Source organism: Macaca fascicularis, chromosome 5 (assembly GCF_037993035.2).
Source record: "Macaca fascicularis isolate 582-1 chromosome 5, T2T-MFA8v1.1".
Lineage (NCBI taxonomy): Eukaryota > Metazoa > Chordata > Mammalia > Primates > Cercopithecidae > Macaca > Macaca fascicularis.
In genome coordinates, this window is record NC_088379.1 from 4,823,505 (window position 1) to 4,845,122 (window position 21,618).

The 21,618-nt window shown below is 57.3% G+C and overlaps 1 protein-coding gene across 14 annotated transcripts in view; it reads right to left on the minus strand.

Moving 5' to 3' along the window:
- The window catches only part of SH3TC1 (SH3 domain and tetratricopeptide repeats 1), a 63,583-nt gene that overhangs the window by 18,406 nt on the left and 23,559 nt on the right, over positions 1-21,618 (minus strand). For 6 of the 14 annotated variants that reach the window (XR_012434601.1, XM_065544718.2, XM_065544716.2 and 3 more), the window contains 9 exons: positions 19,729-19,928; positions 15,242-15,316; positions 12,331-12,458; positions 10,583-10,688; positions 8,954-9,100; positions 8,042-8,252; positions 6,873-6,949; positions 5,701-5,896; positions 2,250-2,380 (listed from right to left, as the gene is read on the minus strand). Coding sequence is in view for 12 of the 14 variants with exons in the window: in XM_065544718.2 (XP_065400790.1) it covers positions 2,250-2,380; positions 5,701-5,896; positions 6,873-6,949; positions 8,042-8,252; positions 8,954-9,100; positions 10,583-10,688; positions 12,331-12,458; positions 15,242-15,316; positions 19,729-19,900 (1,243 nt within the window). In the remaining 2 variants the exon portion in view is untranslated. Of the gene's footprint in view, positions 1-2,249; positions 2,381-5,700; positions 5,897-6,872; positions 6,950-8,037; positions 8,253-8,953; positions 9,101-10,582; positions 10,689-12,330; positions 12,459-15,241; positions 15,317-19,490; positions 19,929-21,618 lie in introns of those variants that run through there. The other 8 variants (XM_065544720.2, XM_074039352.1, XR_012434602.1 and 5 more) reach the window with 6 other exon arrangements.

Here is a 21,618-nt window from a genome sequence, read left to right on the forward strand (position 1 = left end):
AGAGCATTGCAGGGTGCAGGGGTTGCTGGCTGGGGTGTTGCAGGGGTACAGGTGCACACCAGCATAGGAGCACTCCTGACACCTGAGGGAGAGGCACAGCCAACGGGCCAGAGAATTCCCGTGTTCCAGCATCTCCAGGCCTCCACCCCACCCAACCCATCTTGGGGACTCCACTCTCCCATCTTCTGGGGACATCCTCCCATCATCAGTGGGAGCACGCTCTCGGCTTCCATCAGCTCCATCAGGGAGTAGGGCGCATGGAACAGTCAGCAACTCTGAGTCCGACAGCCCAGGGATGAATGCCGATCCACCGTGCACCCCCACCCTCTTCACCCCAGGGCAGGCAGCTCCTGGGTCTGTTTCCACCCCAGCAAAGTGGCTGACACTAACTGTTTACTGGGTTTCCATGGAGATCAAATGAGAAATAGCTGTAAAAGGTGTGGACCGCGTCAAGTGCTGTGAATGAACTGGGATAACAGGCGTGCAGTTCTGGGGAGCACCCTCCAATGCCCCCACCCCAGAACATCTACACCCTGTAACGCCCTCACCCCACAACACCTACACCCTGTAACGCCCCCACCCACAACACTTACACCCGGTAATGCCCCCACCCCACAACACCTACACCCTGTAACGCCCCCACCCAACACCTACACCCTGTAACACCCCACCCCACAACACCTACACCCTGTAACACCCCACCCCACAACACCTATACCCAGTAACGCCCCTACCCCACAACACCTACACCCTGTAACGCCCCCACCCCACAACACCTACACCCGGTAATGCCCCCACCCCACAACACCTACACCCTGTAACGCCCCCACCCCCCAACACCTACACCCTGTAACACCCCACCCCACAACACCTACACCCTGTAACGCCCCCACCCCACAACACCTACACCCGGTAACGCCCCCACCCCACAACACCTACACCCTGTAACGCCCCCACCCCACAACACCTACACCCTGTAACGCCCCCACCCCACAACACCTACACCCGGTAACGCCCCCACCCAACACCTACACCCTGTAACGCTCTGTAACGCCCCCACCCACAACACCTACACCCTGTAACGCCCCCACCCCACAACACCTACACCCTGTAACGCCCCCACCCCACAACACCTACACCCTGTAACGCCCCCACCCCACAACACCTACACCCTGTAACGCCCCACCCCACAACACCTACACCCTATAACGCCCCCACCCACAACACCCACACCCTGTAACGCCCCCACCCCACAACACCTACACCCTGTAACGCCCCACCCCACAACACCTACACCCTGTAACGCCCCCACCCCACAACACCTACACCCTGTAACACCCCACCCCACAACACCTACACCCTATAATGCCAGCCTGGCCAACATGGCCAAACCCCGTCCCTACAAAAAAATACAAAACTAATCCAGGGTGTGGTGGCGTGTGCCTGTAGTTCCAGCTACTTGGGAGGCTGAGACATGAGAATCGCTTAATCCAGAAGGCAGAGGTTGCAGTGAGCCAAGATCATGCCACTGCACTCCAGCCTGGGCAACAGAGCAGGACTCTGTCTCAAAAAAAAAAAAAAAAAAAAAGTGGGTGTGTAGGCACATCTGTGTTTATCTACACCCAGCAAACAGCACGACCTCTGCCATGTTTCTTTATGTCGTGGATGACATACCACCTTCATCCATGCATCGCTCTGCAGCCCCCAGAGAAACCTTTCGCACACAGAGGGGCACTGAGGTCAGAGGGACTATCTCTGTCCTTAGAAGGCGGCAGCCCTGGGATCCCACCATGACATTCCCTGGCAGCCAGGTGACCAGGTCACACCACAGCCTGGGTTCTTTGTCTTGTGGCAAGGAGAAAAGTCACCCTCACCCGGGCAAAGCGCGGTGGGCAAAGGGCTGGGCCCCGAACAGGAGCCTTCAGGGCTGGCAAATTAGAACCAGGTCCACACCCTCTCCCTCGCCCAGCGTCTGAGGCAGGTGCCTGGGGTCAGGGTAGGAAGGGCCTCCCTGGTGCCCACGGGAGACTCAGGGCCACATTCCCACGCCCCCAGCCCCTCACCTATCCTCTCTCCTGTCTGGCTTCTCTGCAGCCCCTGTGTGCCCTGGAGGCGGCGGCAGCCTCTGTCTGTTCACCTTTCAGTGCCCGGGGGCTGGCACTCACTATCTATGGATGGACAAGGCAGCGGGGGCTGCGGAAGGGAAAGGGGAGGGCAGCAGCCCTGCCACAGGCATCGCCCACACGCACCCAGGCTGTACACGCTGCAGACATCAGTGCCCGACATCCGCCTCAGCAACTGCCTGGCATCCTCCTCAGAAAAGCGGCCCTCGCTGAAGAATGACTTTTCTTCCTCATTGAGAAAAATCGCACTTTCCAACCTGGAAAAAATGAAGTGCTTTATTTAAAATAACATATTTGCGAAGTCGGCATTTCACACTAAGACGCATTTCCATTCCTTGATTTGACAGTCTCGGAGCACTACTCTCTGCCCCGGGTGGAGACAGAGATTTAAAAACAACAACAACAAAAAGTCCGGATGCGGCGGCTCACGCCTGTAATCCCAGCACTTTGGGAGGTTGAGGCGGGTGGATCACTTGAGATCAGGGGTTCAAGACCAGCCTAGCCAACATGGTGAAACCCCATCTCTACAAAAATACAAAAATTAGCCAGGCATGTTGGCATGAGCCTGTAATCCCAGCTGTTCGGGAGGTTGTGGCAGGAGAATCACTTGAACACGGGAGGAAGAGGTTGCAGTGAGCCGAGATCACACCACTGCACTCCAGCCTGGGCAACAGAGCAAGACTCCGTCTGGGAAAAAAAAAAAAAAAAAAAACACAGATCCTGCCCTCAAGGGGTGCCTTGTCTGGCCAGGGTCAGATACCCAAAAGCAGGAAAGGCTGCAACAGATGCAAACAGGTAATGGTGTCCTAGGACAGTGAGCTCCTAGACAGCCTTCAAAGCCCAACCCCAAATGTCCCCTCCCTTATGAAGTCTCCTGTAACAGCTGCAGGCAGAACCAATCCAATCTCTCCACATTGTAAACTCCTACTGATTCTGTACAACCTCAATGCTCCCCAACATAAACTCAGGGCACTCTCATAAAGTCAGGGAGAAGAACTACAGGAAGAAACAGAGAGAGAGGGAGAGAGGGAGAGAGGGAAAGAGAAAGGAGGCAATTTTTGCTTATAGGACTAAATTACCAGTATAATATGAAACTTTGAAAAGCATCTTATTGAGATTTTAAAAAAACTTAGAGTAGCTTACAGCACATTCTACAAAATAACGGGCCTATATTCTTTAAAAACATCAAAGAAAGACTGAAAAGCTGTTTCATATTAAGAAGGCAAGACAGGACATCTGAATAGAACACGAGGTCTGAAATTTTCATTGTCTATAAAGGGCATCATTGTGACTACTGGCAAAATCTGAATAAGATCTGTAGATAATGGCATTGTATCAGTGTTAATTTCCTGATTTCGACAGTTGTACTGTGGTTACATAAGCAGATGTCCTGGTTTTAGGAACCACATACTGCGTTATTTAGGGGTAAAGGAACATCATGTTTACAACTGACTCTCAAAGGGTTTAGAAAAAAATAGAAGTAAAAGAGAGAAAGTAATAAAGCAAATATCATAACATGTTAACATTTGTGCAATCTGGGTGAGGGCATATGGGAATGTTGTACTCTTTTTGCAATTTTCTTCTAGGTCTGAAATTGTGTCAAAAATAAAGTTAACGAAAAAAAAGAAGAGCCACCAGGTTGTTCATTAAATAAAAGATGAAAATCTAGGGTCTGGATTAGGAAAGATATTCAGCAAACATTTGTTGAGTGGATGAGAGAAGTCAGAATTTCTCCATCCGGGAACAGGACCAATGGTGGCCCTGTCATCCTTCTGGGTTAAAGGAAGGGAACAAACTAGCTCATTCCCTGACTCTTCTCTGACCCTTTTTAAGTTCAGTACATGCTGACTTCACACGGCCCCCAGTGACCTGTTGAGAAGTTGTGGTCTCCCTCGGAAATGGCAGGGATCAGCTAGACCAAGGATGCCCAGACAGTGTCCCGTGGAACACCAGCTCAGCCAAAAGCAAACAGGGGTGTGTGAGAAGAGGATTCTGGAGGTTACGTAAGTGTGGGAAAGGCATTTCAACAGGAAAAAGATGCCTTGTTTGTGCTGGGAATCCCTGGGATCACCCACAAGGGATGTGAACAAAGCTTTTCCCCACTGCTTAGGGCACGATGAAGTCTGTGATGGAGTAGTGGGTGAGAACATGCTTTGGGAACTGCTGGTGTAGCTCCTGCCATCAGAGCATGGCCTAGCCAGCTTTCAGCTGCTTCTGATGCACAGGTGCCAGAGGTACCAGAGCAGACGGACCCTTTCCATGAGGGGAACAAGTGCATGGCTTGATGAGGCATGATAACAAATGGCCTCTGAGACCCAGTCTGAGAGGTGTTGGTCTGTCGCAGCCCCAAACATGGAAAAGGACCACTGAAGACAAGCATCTCATTGGTGGGGCCAGGAGCAGGGTCATATGACCCAGAAAGTGGACTCTCCACGCACCCACGTTCTCTGTGCTCCTTGACCGAGGTCTGAAGAAGCTCAAGTCCAGGGAAACAGAATTCCATCAAAGGATGGGCACAGCTGACTCCTCTCCAAAGACCCCCTGCTGTTGCTCGCACTGGGCAGTGAGGACACAGAAGTGACCAGGGAATTCTTCTCTTGGAGTTCCCTGGCTGGGGGCAGGCAGGTCATGGGCGGCGTGGGAATCACATAGGAAGAGGCGTATGGCCAGAAGAGTGCCCCCACAGAGGAGCCACGGGGGCTGATGGGAGGCCTCAGGAGAACAGGGGGGTCGGGGAGAGCGGGCATCCCGGGCAGAAGGGCACACGTGTCACCCAGAGCCGTTTTAGAAGGCACGAGTTACTCTGTGCAGTTGCACTCTGGTGAGCTGACGGCGAGGGCCAGCCTGGCCATGGGGGCCCGCAAGGCTGGGCCCAGAAGCTTCCTGGGGCTTTACGGAGGAGGGCGACGTGTGTACTGGATTACATTGTGTCCCTCAATTCACGTCTCTCGGAACCCCAGAAGGTAAGCTTTTCTGGAGAAAGGATCTTTGCAGGTGTAATTAGTTCAGCTAAGATGAGGTCAGACCGGAGTTGGAGGGGCACTAGGAGACGGGCGCCCTCATAAGAAGAGAATACAGTAGACATCCAGAGGAAGACAGCCACATGGAGATGGTGGCAGAGTGCAGTGATGTGGCCACAAGCCAAGGAACGCCCGCGGCCACCAGGAGCTGGAAGAGGCGAGAAGAACCCTCCCCCAGAGACTCCAGAGAAAATGTGGCCCTTCTGGCCTTGCTTTTAGACTCTCGGCCTCCACAACTCTGAACGAGCACATTGCTGCTGCTTTAAGCGCCTGGTGTGCAGGGCCTTATCACGGCAGCCACGGGAAGATAATGCACATGGGCAGGTGGGCATTCAAGGGAACGCCCTCCCTGCAGCAGCCCAGAGGAAGGACACCGGGGAACCCTGGAGTCAGGCACTGGGGCTGAGGGGGCAGCAGCCTGAGGACAAGGGAAGAGACTAGGCATCGTCCACAGTGATTTCCAGGCTTGTCACCTGGGAAGCCAGGTGGACGCAACAATGTCCCCTTCGGTGAGATGGGGGTGGGTTCAGGAAAGGGGCGGGGCTCCAGCCACTCACTCGGACACGAGGCCCTGCATGCTGATGAGGTCGCTCCGCACAAACCCCACCTGGCCCGAGGCTGCGTGTCGGCCCACGCACCAGGGCAGGCCGGGCACCTGCGCCCCAAGGATCTCGATGAGGTCGCCACCTTGGAAGGTCATCTCTTCGGGCCCCGAGCCCTGGAAGTCTGCCAAGGCCCAGGCCAGGCCCACAGCTACAGAAGAAAGCCACACGGTGAGTGCCAGGGAGACCAAATAGGGGCCTGAGCGGGCAGACAGGGCCGATGCCAGCCACCCTGGACCATGGGGAATTCATCTTTTGGCTGCTAGGAGGTTCGTAGTAAAGCTTGTCCTCCACAATGAGACAGGGAACGTCTCCGTGGTCCTCAGAGGGGATGTTTTTATCCCTCTATTGAAGATGAGGAAAATGGAGGCTCAGAGATGTTGATAAATGAGCCTCGGCCATCAGCCTCCAAAACCAAGGCTCTTTCCTCCTTTCCTTCTGCAGCCACAACCCCCAGCCCTGCCCACTCCCCACCCACTCCCCACCCCGCTCCTGCAAGGGGCGTTAGTCCCCTGACAGGTGCACAGGCCATCCAGACACCGGCAGCTTGGCACAGAGCAAAAAGCGCTGGATCTGGCATCCAAGCAGAAGGGCTGCTGGCAGTGCCAGCTTTTCACAAAGAGGACACAGCCACAGTCCGCTGTTAGTGCATGGGGCAAATTCTGCCAGTGCCAGCCCACCTCGACGCAGGGCCTTCCAGGCACTTCATACAGTGACGGAAGGACACAGTCTGAGACTGTTGGGTTGCACTGTCTGAGAAGTGACATTTGGGAGCTCTTCGGAGACAGTGGTCAGGGGCCTCGGTGCAGCTTCACTGAGCATCCTGTGAGGCTGCATCAGCCCCCAGAGTTCCTGAGTATCAGTTATAACCTCACAAGCTGGAGAAGACTCGGTTGGTACAAAAGTAATTGTGGTTTTTGCCATTGAAAGTAATAACAAAAATCACAATTACTTTTGCATTACCTAATAGCTTTTTCTCCCTCCCTCTCTCTCCCTCCCTCTCTCCCTCCCTCTCTCTCTCTCTCTCTCTCTGGCTCAGGGAGGGTTCAGGACAACTTCCAAAATGTTGGTGCTGCTCCCTGGCACACACCTTTCCCCGGGAAAGAGAGGCCCATGGAAACACTTACCCATCAGCGGGTTGTCGGACGTCACAGGGCCACCCATGGCGTCATCGATGGGGTCCTGGGGGACCCTAAGAGCCCACCTGGAACCAGAAGAGGGAGGTCTTTGCTGTGGGATTTCAGATTTGGGGCAGATACATCCTGTGCAGAGACTGGACAGGTCAGCCGCCCCCAGCAACCCAAGCAGGTCCCTCGCCTCCCCGGACACACACACGTGCACACACACACACGCCTGCCCGGTTGTGTGGCCTTCGGGCCCCGTGTGTGTGGCACTGCTCCCAGGGAGCCCCATGTCCCTCAGCCTAGGGCCCTCATCCTGGAAACACCACCACCCCTGTGAACCTGGAACCCTGCAGACCCCCAAAGCACCTGCCTCCCCAAGCTCCGCACAGAGAGGGGTGAGGGAGATCCCAGCCTGGGGCTCTGGAGGCCTGGATTCAAATCCTAGCGCTACTGTGACTTTGCCATATAACCTGGACAAATCACTCCTCTCTCGGCCTCAGTTCCTTCAGCCAGAAAAAAACGAAGCTGAACTAGATGACTGATAGTCCCTCTTTCCCAGAGAGCAGAACACACTCAGTGTCCCCTGTTGGGATGCCACTGGCCAGAGGACATAGGGAGGATTCTTAGGAGAAGCTCCTCCTGGGTCTCAGTAATGAGAGAAGCCAAGCCACAGCCTGTCATTTGAGATACTGCAAATCAAGAGACTGAGGTTCTCTCTTTGCTTTGGCTACCAGGAAGCTCCGACCCAAGTTAATGCCCCTGCTTCAGCCAGTGAACAGGAGTCCGCATGTCACCTGTCCTCACATCCCCTGGCTCTACCCCTGGGTCCCCTGTGCCTTCTCACTCTGGGTACACAAGTTTTATGTAACTTCCTCAAAAGCTTTTTGGATGAGCCTGGTGAGAGCTCATGCCACACCTCCTGTGCCATCGAACCCCAGGATAGCCCTGCCAGGTGGATGTCATTGGCCTATCATGCAGCTGGCAGGCCAGAGGCTCAGACAGGTGGCCAACTTGCCGAGGCCACACAGCTGGGAAGCAGCAGAACAAGTCCATGGCCAGGTCTCTCCGGGGCTCCCACCACTCCCTGTCCATCCCCTTGACCTCCAGATGACCCGGGTCTGGGAGTCTCGGTGAGGCCAACGGCTCTCAGAGCAGCAAAGGCCGGTACCTACTGATGAAACGGAATCAAAGGCTCCGGGGCGGCTGCCACTGCCACCTCCTCGGAGGACACGCTGGGGCTCGGTGGTGAAGAGTCTGCTTCCGGGGCCGCCTCTCCCTGGGGAGCCCCCGAAGCCTGCCTGAGGGCCTGGGGGCCATTTCCTGCATCCCAGGGACCCGTCATCACTCTCACATGGTGGTCAGGACACAGGACAAAGAAGGGCCCTTCAAAAGGATGGAGGCGGTCACTGAGGGTGGCTGGACTGGGCGCAGCTGTGGCCCTGCCCCCCACACCCCTGCCAGACAGACAACGAAGGCAGCACCCGCAGGAGTGGCTCCCCCAATATCTGCAGGCACAGAAACCCAAAGGGGCCCAGATGGGGAGGTGGGCCCAGGGCGAGGTCCCAGCTCAGCCTCCATGTGCTGTGTGAGGCTGGCTCAGCCTCAGACCTTCGCCCTGGGCCTCAGTTTCCCTGACTGGGCGATGCGGAGCCAAACGTGGGACCCCCAGGGCCCTTCTGCTGAGTGTGGACTGCCCCCGTGAGCCCAGCCACCACTGGCAGCCCTCTCCGGCTGTGGTTGGGTAGGAAAGACAGCCTCATGTCCCCGCCTCAGACTCGGGGCCAACCACGAGGCTAGTGCAGCAGCCACGCCAGGGACACGAGCTGGGGCTGGCACCAGACAGAACCTCTCTTCCGCTGTTTCCCAGGCACCTCTGTGTCCCTGGGGGCTGGCCAGGGTCTCTACCACTAAGTGACAGTGCCACACCAAGCACACCTCCCTGCCTGAAACATCCCTCAGCCTCCAGAGGCTCCGCAGCCCACAGCCCCAGGCATGCTCAGCACAGCGGGATCCAGGCTGTCACCCCACGGCCCGGGCGTGCCCCGCACAGCTAGACCTTGGCCATCACCCCATGCAACACTCACCTTCTTGGACAAGGAGGCTCTCGTGGGTCAGCCTCAAGGCGTTCTCATCCACATGGACTTGGATGGCCGTCTCCTCCTCCTCACCGGGCGAGAGCAGCCAGAAGGCCTGGTCCATAAGCAGGTTTGCCAGGCAGTGATGAGTGAAGCCTGTGGAGGCAAGGCCCGGTCACCTGAGGGCTCCGAAAGAGGGGCAGGGAGGCAGGGAAGCCTGCGTGGCCCCAGGTTAGCTGAGCCCTGCACTGACCAGGTCCAGGGAGACTTCCCCTGAGGTGCACACAGTGCTGGCTACACAGCCTGACCGTCCGGGCTGTGAGAGGTCAAGCCCAGCTCCACCACCCACCAGCGGCAACCATGGTCAAGTTATGTGACCTCCCCACGCCTCCGTATCCCCTCTGTGAGACAGGGACCATGTGGTCGGGGCCGTGCAGGCCATGGGGGTGCGGGCTAGCAGCAAGGTGAGTCTGAAATGCACATGCGCGAGCCCCACCCCGCGTTATGAGCTGATATCTGTTTCCATTTCTATCAGCTGAAGCCTTGTCTCTGGGATGCTGCGAGCTCCCCACTCCGGTCTGGGACAGTGAGCCTTCGTTCACCGCAGCTGAACTAGGAGGCTCGGTGCACGCTTAAGGCACAGGCAAGTGACGTGAGAATCCTTCCTCCACACTCAGCGTACAGTGGACTCTGAAAGACGGGGACGGGAAGCCTGCTGCCCTCTGGATGGACGCCCCCCTGCCCCGCCCGCAATGGCCACCACTGTGGATGGGCAGCCAAGGATGAGCCACTTCCTCCAAGAACCGGCCAAGGGGGATGAGCGTCAGCCCTGCTCACCGGTGCTCGGGGAATTGTGGCTACAATTCCTATTCCCTAACTTACTCGGCCCTGAAATCAAGGATGGTACAGCAAGATCCCCAGGGAGGCTCCGTTAGAGCCTGGAATTCCTCCAAATGGAACAGGGAACATTTCAGGAAGAGCTCACGTGGGTCAGCTTTCAAATAACAGCTTTCCCGGTCAGCACTGAGGCCACTGGATGGCAGCTTCCCTCAAGTTGTGGTTGAGTGAAATTACAGAAGGCAGCATGTGAAGGCAACTAGAGGCACAGCCTAAATCATTCCTGCAACAAAGACCCACATCCGTCCACGACTCCGCCTACCCGGCATTTCTCCCTGAGCACCAGGTGCGCACACCAGTGTTGCTATCTCGCTGGTGAGGCCTTTGTGAACCTGCCTGTTCTAAAGCACGAATTTGTGGCTCACGCCTGTGATGCCAGCACTCTGGGAGGCCGAGGCGGGCAGATCACCTGAAGCCAGGAGTTTGAGATCAACTTGGTCAACATAGTGAAACCCCATCTCTACTAAAAATACAAAAATTTAGCTGGGCATGGTGGCTTGTGCCTATAATCCCAGCTACTCAGGAAGCTGAGGCAGGAGAATCGCTTGAACCCAGGGGGCAGGGGTTGCAGTGAGCTAAGATTGCACCACTGTACTCCAGCCTGAGTGACAGAGTGAGACTTCGTCTTAAAACAATAGATAAATAAATAAAGCACCAATCTGTAATCTAAGTGCATGGTGTGTGACCAGCACCTTCCAACAGGCGTCCCCATGACCAATTCTGGGAGGGTCACCTCTTTACCAAGAGCGTGGTAGGTGGAAAACTTCCAGATTTCTTCAAAAGTCTTAAACGTCACCACGATCCGGTCCTGGTCACTGTGGATCGACAGCAGCCTGGCTGATAATTCCTTAAGAGAAAGAAATAGGAATTCGAGAGGGTCCCAGGAGCTCTGGGGCATCTGTCAGGAGGATAAGTCCACATGACAGAAACATCTCACAGATGTGGCCCCAGCGGGGCACAACACACCCAGGGCAGATTCCTTCACACTCCAAGTCAGCTCCTCCCCTGCTCTCAAGCCAGCCATGGCTCCCCAGAGCCTGTGGGGAGCAGCTCCTGCCCTTCCCAGAGCTCATGTGGCCCCCATGCCCTGGCCCCTCACCCTCTACGCCTCCGCCTCAGCACTCCACCTGCCTTATCCCCCACACACCAGTGACCGCCTGTTCTCCCCACCTAAGCTGGTTCCTGTTCGGCTGTGCTCCCAGCCCCACCTGCAGCATCAGCTCTGATTTCCATCTCCCCAGCCAGCATCCCCTCTCCTCTGATTTCTACTCATCAGTGTTGATAGGCACAAGAAAAATAACAGCAGCTAACACAGCTCTTCCGACTCGGGAAGTGTGTGTCACGGGGTACTATTAGAATCTCCATTTGAGAGACAAAAAATAAGGCCCTGTTTCTTTCTTTTCTATTCTTTTCTTTTTTTTTAGAGATGAGGTCCCACTCTGCCGCCCAGGCTGGAGTGCAGTGGCACAATCACAGTTCATTGCAGCCTCAACCTCCTGGGCTCAGGTAATCCACCCATTTTACCCTCCCACAGGTGTGTACCATCACACCTGGCTAACTTTTTTATGTTTTGTAGAGACGAGGTCTCCCTATGTTGCTGAAGCTGGTCTTGAACTCCTGGGCTCAAGTGATCCTCCTTCCTCATTCACCCAAAGTGCTGGGATTATAGGTGTGAGCCACCATGTCCCGCTGAAGGCCCCATTTCTCATCCAAGGTCTGACCTCTGTAAGTGGCTCAGCTGAGATTCAAACCCAGAGCCAGCACACTGACTCAGTGCACCTGTGCCCGACATCACGCACCACAGCCCCACGTGTCGAGCAGGTACTATGTGTCCAGCACCCCGCAGGTGCTTGGTGTGAGTTAATCACATAACCCTCAAGTCAGCTCCTAGGGACGTAATTCTAAGCATCCCCAGTGTGTGGCTGAGGAAGCAGGGTTCATAGAGGCTAACAGGCACCGGCCAAGGCCAGGCTGGTTCAACCCCAGTCAGTGGTGGTAATGTCCAGCCCAGCTCCCAAGCCCCTGGCCCTCAGCCATGGGGAGGTCTGCCAGGCCCAGACACACCCTGTGCCAGCCTCCCCAGAACGCTGGTGTGTGCAGAGGCCCGCAGGATGCTGGCTTTGTCGCCAGGAAAAAAATAATAAGACTAACTTCACACTTGTCCTTAACTCCCCATCAAAGAGACTTTGACAGTCCTTGCGAGTGGAGGACAGGTGGAGAAAGCGACAGCCCGAGGTCCCCTGTGCTGGGGCTGTGGGAGAGCAGAGGGGACGATCACAGTGTCCCCCACGAAGCAAGTGGGAGAAACAACCCTTCGCCATCCCCTGGGCATCACAGCCTCCCCTCCCTCCGAGGCCACCACTCTCCCGAGTGGCTCTTGCTCTCTGAGGCCTGTGTCCTCTGTCCCCGGTCTCAGACACTGCACCTCAGTCCCTCCCTGCCCCCGACTCCAGCTCCCATCCCTGCCCAGGCCCCAGAAGGCTACTCACCCCGAGCACGCGGGCCATCTCCTGGCTGTCATTCTCCAGCAGGCGGAGCTGGCCCCGGAGGGTCTGCTGTAGGCCGGGGTCCTGTAGCCCGCTCTTCCTCCGCACAGCCAGCAGCTGCAGGGTCAGGTCTGGAGGGGCAGATGGAGAGTGGGCAGCTGGTCTAGCCTGAGCTGGGAGGTCTGTGGGACACTGCACTCCCCCTGCCAGCCTCCAACCCACACACCTGACCCCGAAGGCCTGGGCAGTGGGCTCCTGGGGAGCCCAGGCCCTGGGTTTAGATCTCAACCTTGCCCCACCCCTAAAAAGGCCTTGGACCGCTGCTTAGCTCCCAGCCTGTTTCCTTCGGGATGAGTGCCTGTCCTATGGAGTGCTGGAGACAAGTGGACTCATGTCCCCTGCAGGCCAGGCCGGCACAGCAACCACTGCACGCAGATGGTCTCTCCTCCCTGTCACCGTGACCTCCAACCCTTCCCCTCAGCGCCCTGCCCCTAGAGGGTTGCTGCATCGGAACCTGCGGGCACAGGACCTGGACAGCTGCATTTAGCAAGCCCCTCTTCCACCCCCATGGTGACTGTAAGGTGGGGAGTCTGGGACCATGGGGCACCCACCTCCAGCACACACCCCACAAGCACCTTGGAAGCCTCAGTTCCGCCTCCCTAAGCCAGCTCCTCTCCACTTCCTCCCTGTCTCTCAGAGGGCAGAGGCCCCCACCCCTGTTCAGATCAATAACACCTCCCACTCACACACCACATCAGCCACCAGCAACCCCGTGGGCTCCACCCCCCACCCCACCCCTGCCCCCATCCTGGTTCCGAGCCTCGGCGGGTCTGACCTGGGCAGCTGTTCGCACCTGGCCCTCCCTCCTGTCTGTGCCCTGATCTGTGCAGAGCCACTGGGACCCCATGACGGCACGGTCCGACCCATCACCCCTGCTCTGGGCCGTCCCTGTGGCACCGTCCAGGGGAACCTTCCGCAGGGGTGGGCGTGGGCTCTGTCTGCTGGGTCCCATTCGGGGGCCACCTGCCACGGGGGCCGCAGGGCTCCTGAGATCTACCCCCCTCCTCAACGTCTGAGGTTGGCAATTTCCCACTAGAATCCAGGCTCCCGGGGCTGTGACCCCGTCTGCCCTGTGCACTATCCCTCCCAGTGCCTGGAAACACAGAGGAAAAAGGCTTCCCCATCCTCCAGGTCAAGACTGCGCCCCAGATCTCTAGGCAGTGTCATTCCAGGGGCTTTGGCCTCTACAGAGCCAAAGGGAGAAGTGGGGGAGACGGGGAAGAGAATGAGTAGTAGAACGGGAGGAGAGCAGGGAGAGGGGAGAAACGGGGACGGGGAGAGGGAAGGAGAAGGGAGAAAACGGGGGCGGGGGTGGAGAGGGACAGAGAGGGGAGAAACTGGGTGGGGGAGAGGGAGGGAGAGGAGAGAAGCCAGGAGGGGGAAAGGGAGGGAGGGGGAGAAAATGGGAGGGGGAGAAGGAGGGAGGGGGAGAAAATGGGAGGGGGAGAGGGAGGGAGGGGAGAGAAACCAGGAGGGAGAGAGGGAGGGAGAGGGGAGAAAATGGGAGGGGGAGAAGGAGGGAGGGGAGAAAAACCAGGAGGGAGAGAGGGAGGGAGAGCTGGAGAGAAACCAGGAGGGAGAGAGGGAGGGAGAGGGGAGAAAATGGGAGGGAGGGAGGGAGAGCTGGAGAGACAGATGGAAATGAGACAGAGGCAGAGACGGATTCTCACACCTTTGAATAACCCTGAAGCACCTGCCTGAGAGTTTTCTGCTAAGGGGCCCTTGAGCAAACACCCTCACCCGCTGTGGGGGAAGGGCCAATCTGGACACCTCTGGAATCTGGAATCCACTCCTCCAACAGGAGACACCAGCCCATCATTCCACAATGGTTCCTGCGCTGTGATGGCCTGAAGTTCCTGCTCCCATAAGAGGGTGGGCATTGCATTATCCCTTTTTTGTTGTTGTTGTTTTTTAGAACAGAGTCTCGCTCTGTCGCCCAGGCTGGAGTGCAATGGCGCAATCTCGGCTCACTGCAACCTCTGCCTCCTGGGTTCAAGTGATTCTCCTGCCTCAGCCTCCAAGTAGCTGGGATTACAGGCGTGTGCCAGCTAATTTTTGTATTTTTAGTAGAGATGGGGTTTCTCCATATGGGCCAGGCTGATCTTGAACTCCTGACCTCAAGTGATCCACCTGCCTCAGCCTCCCAAAGTGCTGGGATTACAGGCATGAGCCACCGCACCCGGCCTGCATTTTCAAATTCTAAATAACCTGTCCTATTGCCTAACGCATCCTGGTCATCCCAAGTGGCCACCAGCAGTGCTGACCACACAAAAGGAAAGTCAGAGGACAGTCGGGCATCACAGCAAAGGCGAAAAGCCAACATGGATGCTGGGGTCTCCATTCCTCCCCAGCTGGGGGTCAGGGGGTCTCCAGGGTAAGCGGCTTTTTAACACCTCCACAGCCCACAACTTCCTGGGCCCCCTCTGTGGGCTCTGCTCCCCAGCCCGGGGCTGCCTCCCTCCGCCCGTGCCCTGCGGAGATCCCATCCCTGGGAAGCCTGTGCCTGGATGCCTCATGCCACCACGCAGAGGGCACTTTCACCTACTTCTTACCACATGGCACCTGCGAAGCCCCTCCCCACGGTGTCACCCACGGAGCCCCCAGGACCCACGTCCCCTCTTTGTTCAGACGCATACAGGGATGCTTAAGGGAGCCCCCAGGGGCTATGTCCCCCTCTGGGTGCAGGACCTGGGCATCCGCATTTAACAAGCCCCTCTTTCTATTCCTACGTGATTTTAAGGCGGGAAGTCTGAGGCCACACGTTGAGAAGCCCTGGGTTAGACTCTTGGATGCCCAGGGAGCGCCACAGCCCAGATTTGAACCTGAAGCCCTGCGTGGGGCGCAGGATGTTTACCTGTGGGATAAGCCCCCATCTGCCAGGGAGGGGTCCCAGCGGCAGGCCCAGCCACACGGGTGGGAGAAGCCTCGTCTGCAACACAGCAGGTTCCCAGGATTAGGGGAGACCAAGCAAATGCCTGGCTGCCCTGAAGGCACCAAACGCTCCAGGTCTTTCTGCAAGAAAAGAGGTGAGTTCTGTCCCGCACAAGCCGCCTTTCCCACAGCTGCCTTCCTCCAGTCTCCCCAGAGCCCAGCAAGGAGGGAAACTGCCTGCATTTCCCAGTGTGCTGTGACAAGCTGCCCCACACTCAGAAGATTAAGACCACACGACTGGTAGGACCCCGCTGCTCTGAACTTCCAATGCGCCTCACAGAGCCAAAGTGAGGGTGTGGACAGGGCCCTGTTCCTCCCAGGGGCTCTGGGGAGAATCCACTCCTGGCCCTCAAGAGGCCGCACATGTCCCTCGGCTTGTGGCCGCCACTGCTATTCCGCTTTGTCACTGCATCTCTTTTTCTGCCTCTCCCTCCTGCCTTCCTCCTCTAAAGGCCCTGTGATTCCATGGAGGGCCCATCGGAGCATCCGGGATCCTCCCTCCATCTCGAGATCCTTGCCTTTGATGACATCTGCAAAGTCCTTTCCGCTGGATGAGGTAATGCAGGCATAGGTCCTGGGCATAAGGACGTGGGCATTTTTGGGGGACTTTATCTTGCCGCCCACAGATGGGCTCAGCCTCACAGCTTGTGCAGGTGGGAGCCGGGACATGGACCCCTACTGGCTGCTCGGTTCCCTGCTGGGGGTCACCCCTCTGGCCATTGGTCCTGCAGAGTTTGCATCTTGGCCTGGGCACTTCATCTTTGTCCTGTGCAGTTTCTCTATCCAGGCCTTAGGATCCAGGGGGATCTGATTAGGAAAACCTGCAACTGCAGCAGCAGAGTCGTGAACTTCTGTGTGGCCAGTCTTCACAGCCTCCTGTACGTCTCGCTCCGAGCCCTGGGCGTAGCTCAGCCACAGTGGCCTTGGGCCTTGCATCACCCAAGTGATAGTGTTCACTTCACACCAGCATTTGCTGACCACCTGCGGTGGTGTGCGCTTGCCCTGTGTGGCCAGAGCCCATTCTTAGGCCTCACTTACTCTGCAGCCCCAGCCCAAGCCCAGAGCTAGGCATGCAGTGAGGACTCAGAAATGTCTCAAACGGGCCGGGCGCAGTGGCTCACGCCTGTAATCCCAGCACTTTGGGAGGCTGAGGCAGGTGGATCACGAGGTCAGGAGTTCGAGACCAGCCTGGCCAACATGGTAAACCCCGTCTCTACTAAAAATAGAAAAATTAGCCAGGTAGGGTGGCGCATGCCTGTAGTCCCAGTTACTCGGGAGGCTGAGGCAGGAGAATTGCTTGAACCCGGGAGGCGGAGGTTGTAGTGAGTCGAGATCGCAACATTGCGCTCTAGCCTAGGCGACAGAGCGAGACGCCGTCTCAAAAACAAAAAAGAAATGTCTCAAATGGAAAGAAGCGTGTGTTGCTCAGATCTCGGCTCCGTTGGTTGATGTACCTGACAGCTGTAACCGAAACACACCCCGTGGATGCCCCCATGGGCTAAAAAGAACGTGTGCTCAGACTTTCGTGCTAAAGAATCCAGCAGCAGCCAGCCTGGAGATTCACTCCCTGTGTGAAGAAGATCTGAGCCCCTGGCTCATCGCACGGAATGTAGGCTGTGCAGATCCTGCCCCTTTGTTTGGAAGGGTTGGATGAGGCTTGCCAGCTGGAGGATGGTAGAGGGAGGGTGCTAAGGGAAAATGCTATATCAACTGCATGCTTTTTTACAGGGGCCTGTCCAGCCCGCCACTGCTGAGCCACCCTGTATGGAAGTCCTCTCAATCAACCCTATGTCATGGTCGCTGGCTCTGGGTCTCCTCTTTAGCCTCTCGAACAAGGTGCCGTCCCTATTGAAGTTGATAGGTGTCCGGCCCAACAGCTTCTAAACATCATCCTCCAGTTCAGAAGCCAGGGCTCCCTGGAGACCCAGCCGATCCCAGGGCTGTGGCAGGGAAAGTGCAGAATGAGCCCGGAACATCTCATGTCCCAGAAAGTGAGGACGCACCCACTGAGTGAAGTAGACACATGGAAAACCCAAATCTAGGGTGATCTGAATGACAAAATAGGTAATGATGTATACAGTCTGGAGACTCGATTAAAGATGTGTGAGCCTACGCTGAATTAAATCAGTGGATACCTGGGGAGCGGAACAGCTCTTCCTTACAGTTGAAAACTGATTGCTGAATGGAGAAGGCTTGCCTCATTAGACAGTCACCGCCTGGCAGCCTCTGTTGCGAGGACTATTTCAGCCAGGCCAGCCCATGATGAGACAGTAGAGCTTCACGAGTTTGACAAGGAACAGGATATTCACGCAGTTTCAGGGTGTCGTCCCCCCAATTACTTACTAACTGCGGAGGGGAGAAAAATAACTGTGCAGTGGGGAGAACTGGCAGCCGCCCCTTTCCCAAGGAACCAAAATTAGCATCACCAGCCAGAGACTAATGGACATCGTCTGCACTGAAGAAACATTGCTTCTGTGGGATTCCCGCCCAAATCTCTAATGTGATCGTGAAGAAATATTAGCTGCACTCGAATCGAGGGACATTCTACAAAGATCCAAACTGTATCTTCAAAACAGCAGCCTCCAGATTAAAAGTACCTCAGAGAGGTCGCGTCAGAATACAAGGTGTGACCCAGGAATATATATACATTTTTTTTTTGCTATAAAGGATATTATTGGGATAAATGGCAAGATCTGAATGAGGCCTGTAGATGAGGTGATGGTGTTATTAAAACCAGGAAATTAACATTGAAATAATTACAATGTGGTTATGTAAGAGAACGTCCTGGTTTTAGGAAATATGGACACCTTTTAGGATGAAGGGGCATCGTGTCTGCCATTTACTCCCAAAAGGATCAGAAGAAAATCACACACACACACACACACACACACACACACAGAGACACACACACACACAGACACACACACACACAGACACACACACACACGAGTACACACACAAAGTAAAAGTCATAAAATGTGAACATTCAAGGAATCTGGGTGTGGGCAAATGGAATTATCTGCACTATTTCTTGCCACCTTTGATGTCTGTCTGAAATTGTCCAGAGAAGACGAGGAGGTGAAGGAGCTGAGGAGCCCCACCCCAAGCCAGCTTTCCCTCGGCCCACCCAGCCTCCTAAGCAGGGAGAGTCTCCTCAGCTCCCCTGCGCTGGGCCCACAGAGATTCGCTCCAGGCAGAGGCGATGCCACAGTGCTTTGCTGAGCCTCTGGAGGAAGAAATACCCAGCCACTCAGGGCAAAGGCTTCCAACGCCCGCCACTCCCATTCCCAGAGGCTCCCAGCTCCTCCCTGGGCCCCGCGGCTCTGTGGGAGGCTGGCCAGGGCCCTCCTGCTCTGTGCACTCATGGCCCTGGGCACGGCCCAGCCCCTTCCTTTCTGTGAGGCCTGCCCTGGAGGGAACGTGATCCCGTGGCCTGGTGGGCTCCCCAGGCCCAGGCCCCGCCCCAAACCTCTGAGCCGCCCTTCCTGGCCGGGCAGGCTGGTGCCTGCAGACCACTTCCCCTTTGTGATTCAGGGCAGGAGGCCATCGACCCCTTCCCATCTCCGCCCTCATGCAGAAGGGCAGGATTGCAGGTATAAAACTCTCCCACACCCGGCTGTGAGCCACAACAGCATCTGAGGTTTTCATGCCACTGTCCAAACACATCCTTCGTTCATCAATCCCTTGAACAGTGATGGAGCACCTACCATGTGCTAAGCCCTGGAGTCCCGAGACAGGGACGTGGGCAGCTAAGAGGAGACCAGGCTGAGGCTGGACACTGGGAGGAGGTGGCCCAGGGCGGGGTCACAGCCACAGCTGTCTCCGGCCAGGGAGAGGCTTGCAGGCCTTGGTGTCCCCTGCCTCTCCCCTCCTCCCCTTCAGGGTCTCAGGATGAGGGTAAGATGGGATCCTGGAGATCACCTAGGCCACCCTTCAGGTTTCCCAGGGATTCAGGAGACTGGGCACGCGTCCTGGCCCAGCCCCTGACTGCAGGGTGGCCTGGCCCGGCCCTTCCCTCTCTGCACCTTGGGTGCCTCCTGGGGAATGAGGATGCCTCGTCCTGAGGACCCTCAGGGGTTCCAAGGCCAAACCCATCGGACTGTTTCTGGAATGGTCTCTGAACATGTGGGTTCGAATGCCCCTGTCTCGTTCTTTGCTTCGTTATCACTGACCTGTCCCTGGAAAACCACGAGCTGGGCTCTGGCCTCTCAAGTGACTCAGCGGGCACAGTGGCTCCAGTAAACACACGCGGGGGAAGGAAACGAGAAGTGATGGAGAACAGACCCCAACCCCGACCCCGACCCCAGCCCCAGCCCCAGCCCTTACCCCAGGAGGCCTGGAGGCGGACAGCGCGGTGAAGGACGGATGGACAGGGCAGGTGGGGTGGACAAGTGGGTGGGATGGACTCACCGCCTCTCCCCGGTGCCTTGGCCTCCTCAGGCCCCGCTTTCTCCCAGCTCACAGAGGGCCTCGTGGTCATCGTCCAGACGTGGTCCCGGCTGCTGCCCCCTCCTGAGGGTCCCACGGGACCCCTCCCCATGGGGGTCTGCTCCTCAGTGATCACAGCAGGGAGGTTCTCCATGACCCGCGGCGGCCTCACATGCCTGGCCCTGTGGACAGAGTGGGTGTGGTCAGGAGAGGCGGCCCCCGCCAGAACCAGCACAGAGGCTGTGTCCAAGGCTGGGGTCCAGAGGAGAGAACGCCAGCGTTACTGAGCGCCTGCACCTTTCAGACCCAGCGGGCCCCTCACCGCAGCAGGTGACCGTGCGCGGTGTTGTGGTGGGTGTGATCCCGCACCGCTGCTGTGCCTCCCTCCCCATCTCGGGTGTGCTGTGCTCCCTTCCTCCACGGGGCCTCCTTTCACTGGTTTTCTGCCTGGAGGCCCCTTCCCCATCGAGGCAGAGCCCCTGGGTGTCTTGGGCCCCTCCTCAGGGGCCAGTCACTGCCTCTTTGCTAGGCCGTCATGCCTGACAGACTGTGCTCCCGGGACAGTGCTCCGTTGCCTGCCTGAAGACACAGAAGGACACAGAGTCCCCCTTCCGGCGTCACATGCAGGCGCAGGGCCCATGGGGACGGCGGCCGGGGCCAGGGCTGAGGCACACAGAGGACAAATCCCAGCTGTGGCCGCGGGGATGGGGTCAGACGTGTCCTCCTCAGCTCCGGCCTCAGGCAGAGAGGCTGACAAGCGGGGAGGACGGCAAGCGCAGTGTCAGGACCCTGCTGTCCCTACAGGGAGGGCTTGGTCATGGGGGGCCTCACTGTTCCCTGATTGTGAGTGGAGGAAGGTCCACCCTGCCCCACTAGAATGCCATGGCCAGGGCGGTTTTCAAGTCCAGAGCCTCGGGGAGCGATGGGGACGCAGAAGAAGGAAAAGGGGTTCCGTCCGTGCCTGACGTGTGGTGAGAAGGTTTTCCCTGCTGCTATCTAACGCAGGCTCCGCTGCTCCTCCTTGGTGAAATGTGAGGTGGGAAAGAAATAAGCCAGCGTCCCCTGCAGCTCCTGCCTCCCATCTCCCTGCCCCACAAGACATTCTGAGCAAACACTGGGACAGACTTTCCTACGTGTGGACTCATCCCCTTGCTCTTGGCTTGAAGCCCCCCCAGTGGCCAGCAAACATCCCCTCTGCAGGCAGGGCATGGAGAACTGGGGCAGCGATGCCACTGACGTCTGTCTGGGGGCAAAAGTGCAAGTCTGGCCTCCTGCTGTCCCGTCACCACTTTTGTGGTGGACGCTGAGGGACCAGGCACCCAGGGCTTGCCAGGGCCTCTGTCCAGGCCTCAGAGCCCTGATGGGCCCACCAAGCTGGGGCCTGCCAGCGGCCAGGACAACCCCCAGAGCCTCCTGTCCTTGCCCCATCTCCCACTTCCACCCTGGTCTCTGGGCAGGGAATGTGGCAGGGGACTGGGAGGCAAACCGGGCAGCTGTTGGGGGTACGTGGGGTCTGCAGTCAGGGACACAGGACGCGGCTGTGAAGGGAAGGCAGGAGGCCCTGGACATCCAGCACCCAGGAAAGGCAGAGAGGCACCCCTGGGGGCTTCAAGCCAGGAGCAGGGGGTCGAGTGCACACGTAGGAAAGTCTGTCCCAGCGTCTGCTCAGAATGTCTCGCAGGGGCGGGGAAATCAGAAGCAGGAGCCGCGGGAGTGCTGGGCTTATTTCTTCCCCACCTCAATTTTTCACCAAACAGGGGCAGCTGAGCCTGCATCAGACAGCAGCACGGAAAATCTCACCATACATCAAGCACAGACAGAGCCCGGCTTCCTTCCCCAGCACCCCCAGCCCTCCCCCAAGGCTCTGAGCCT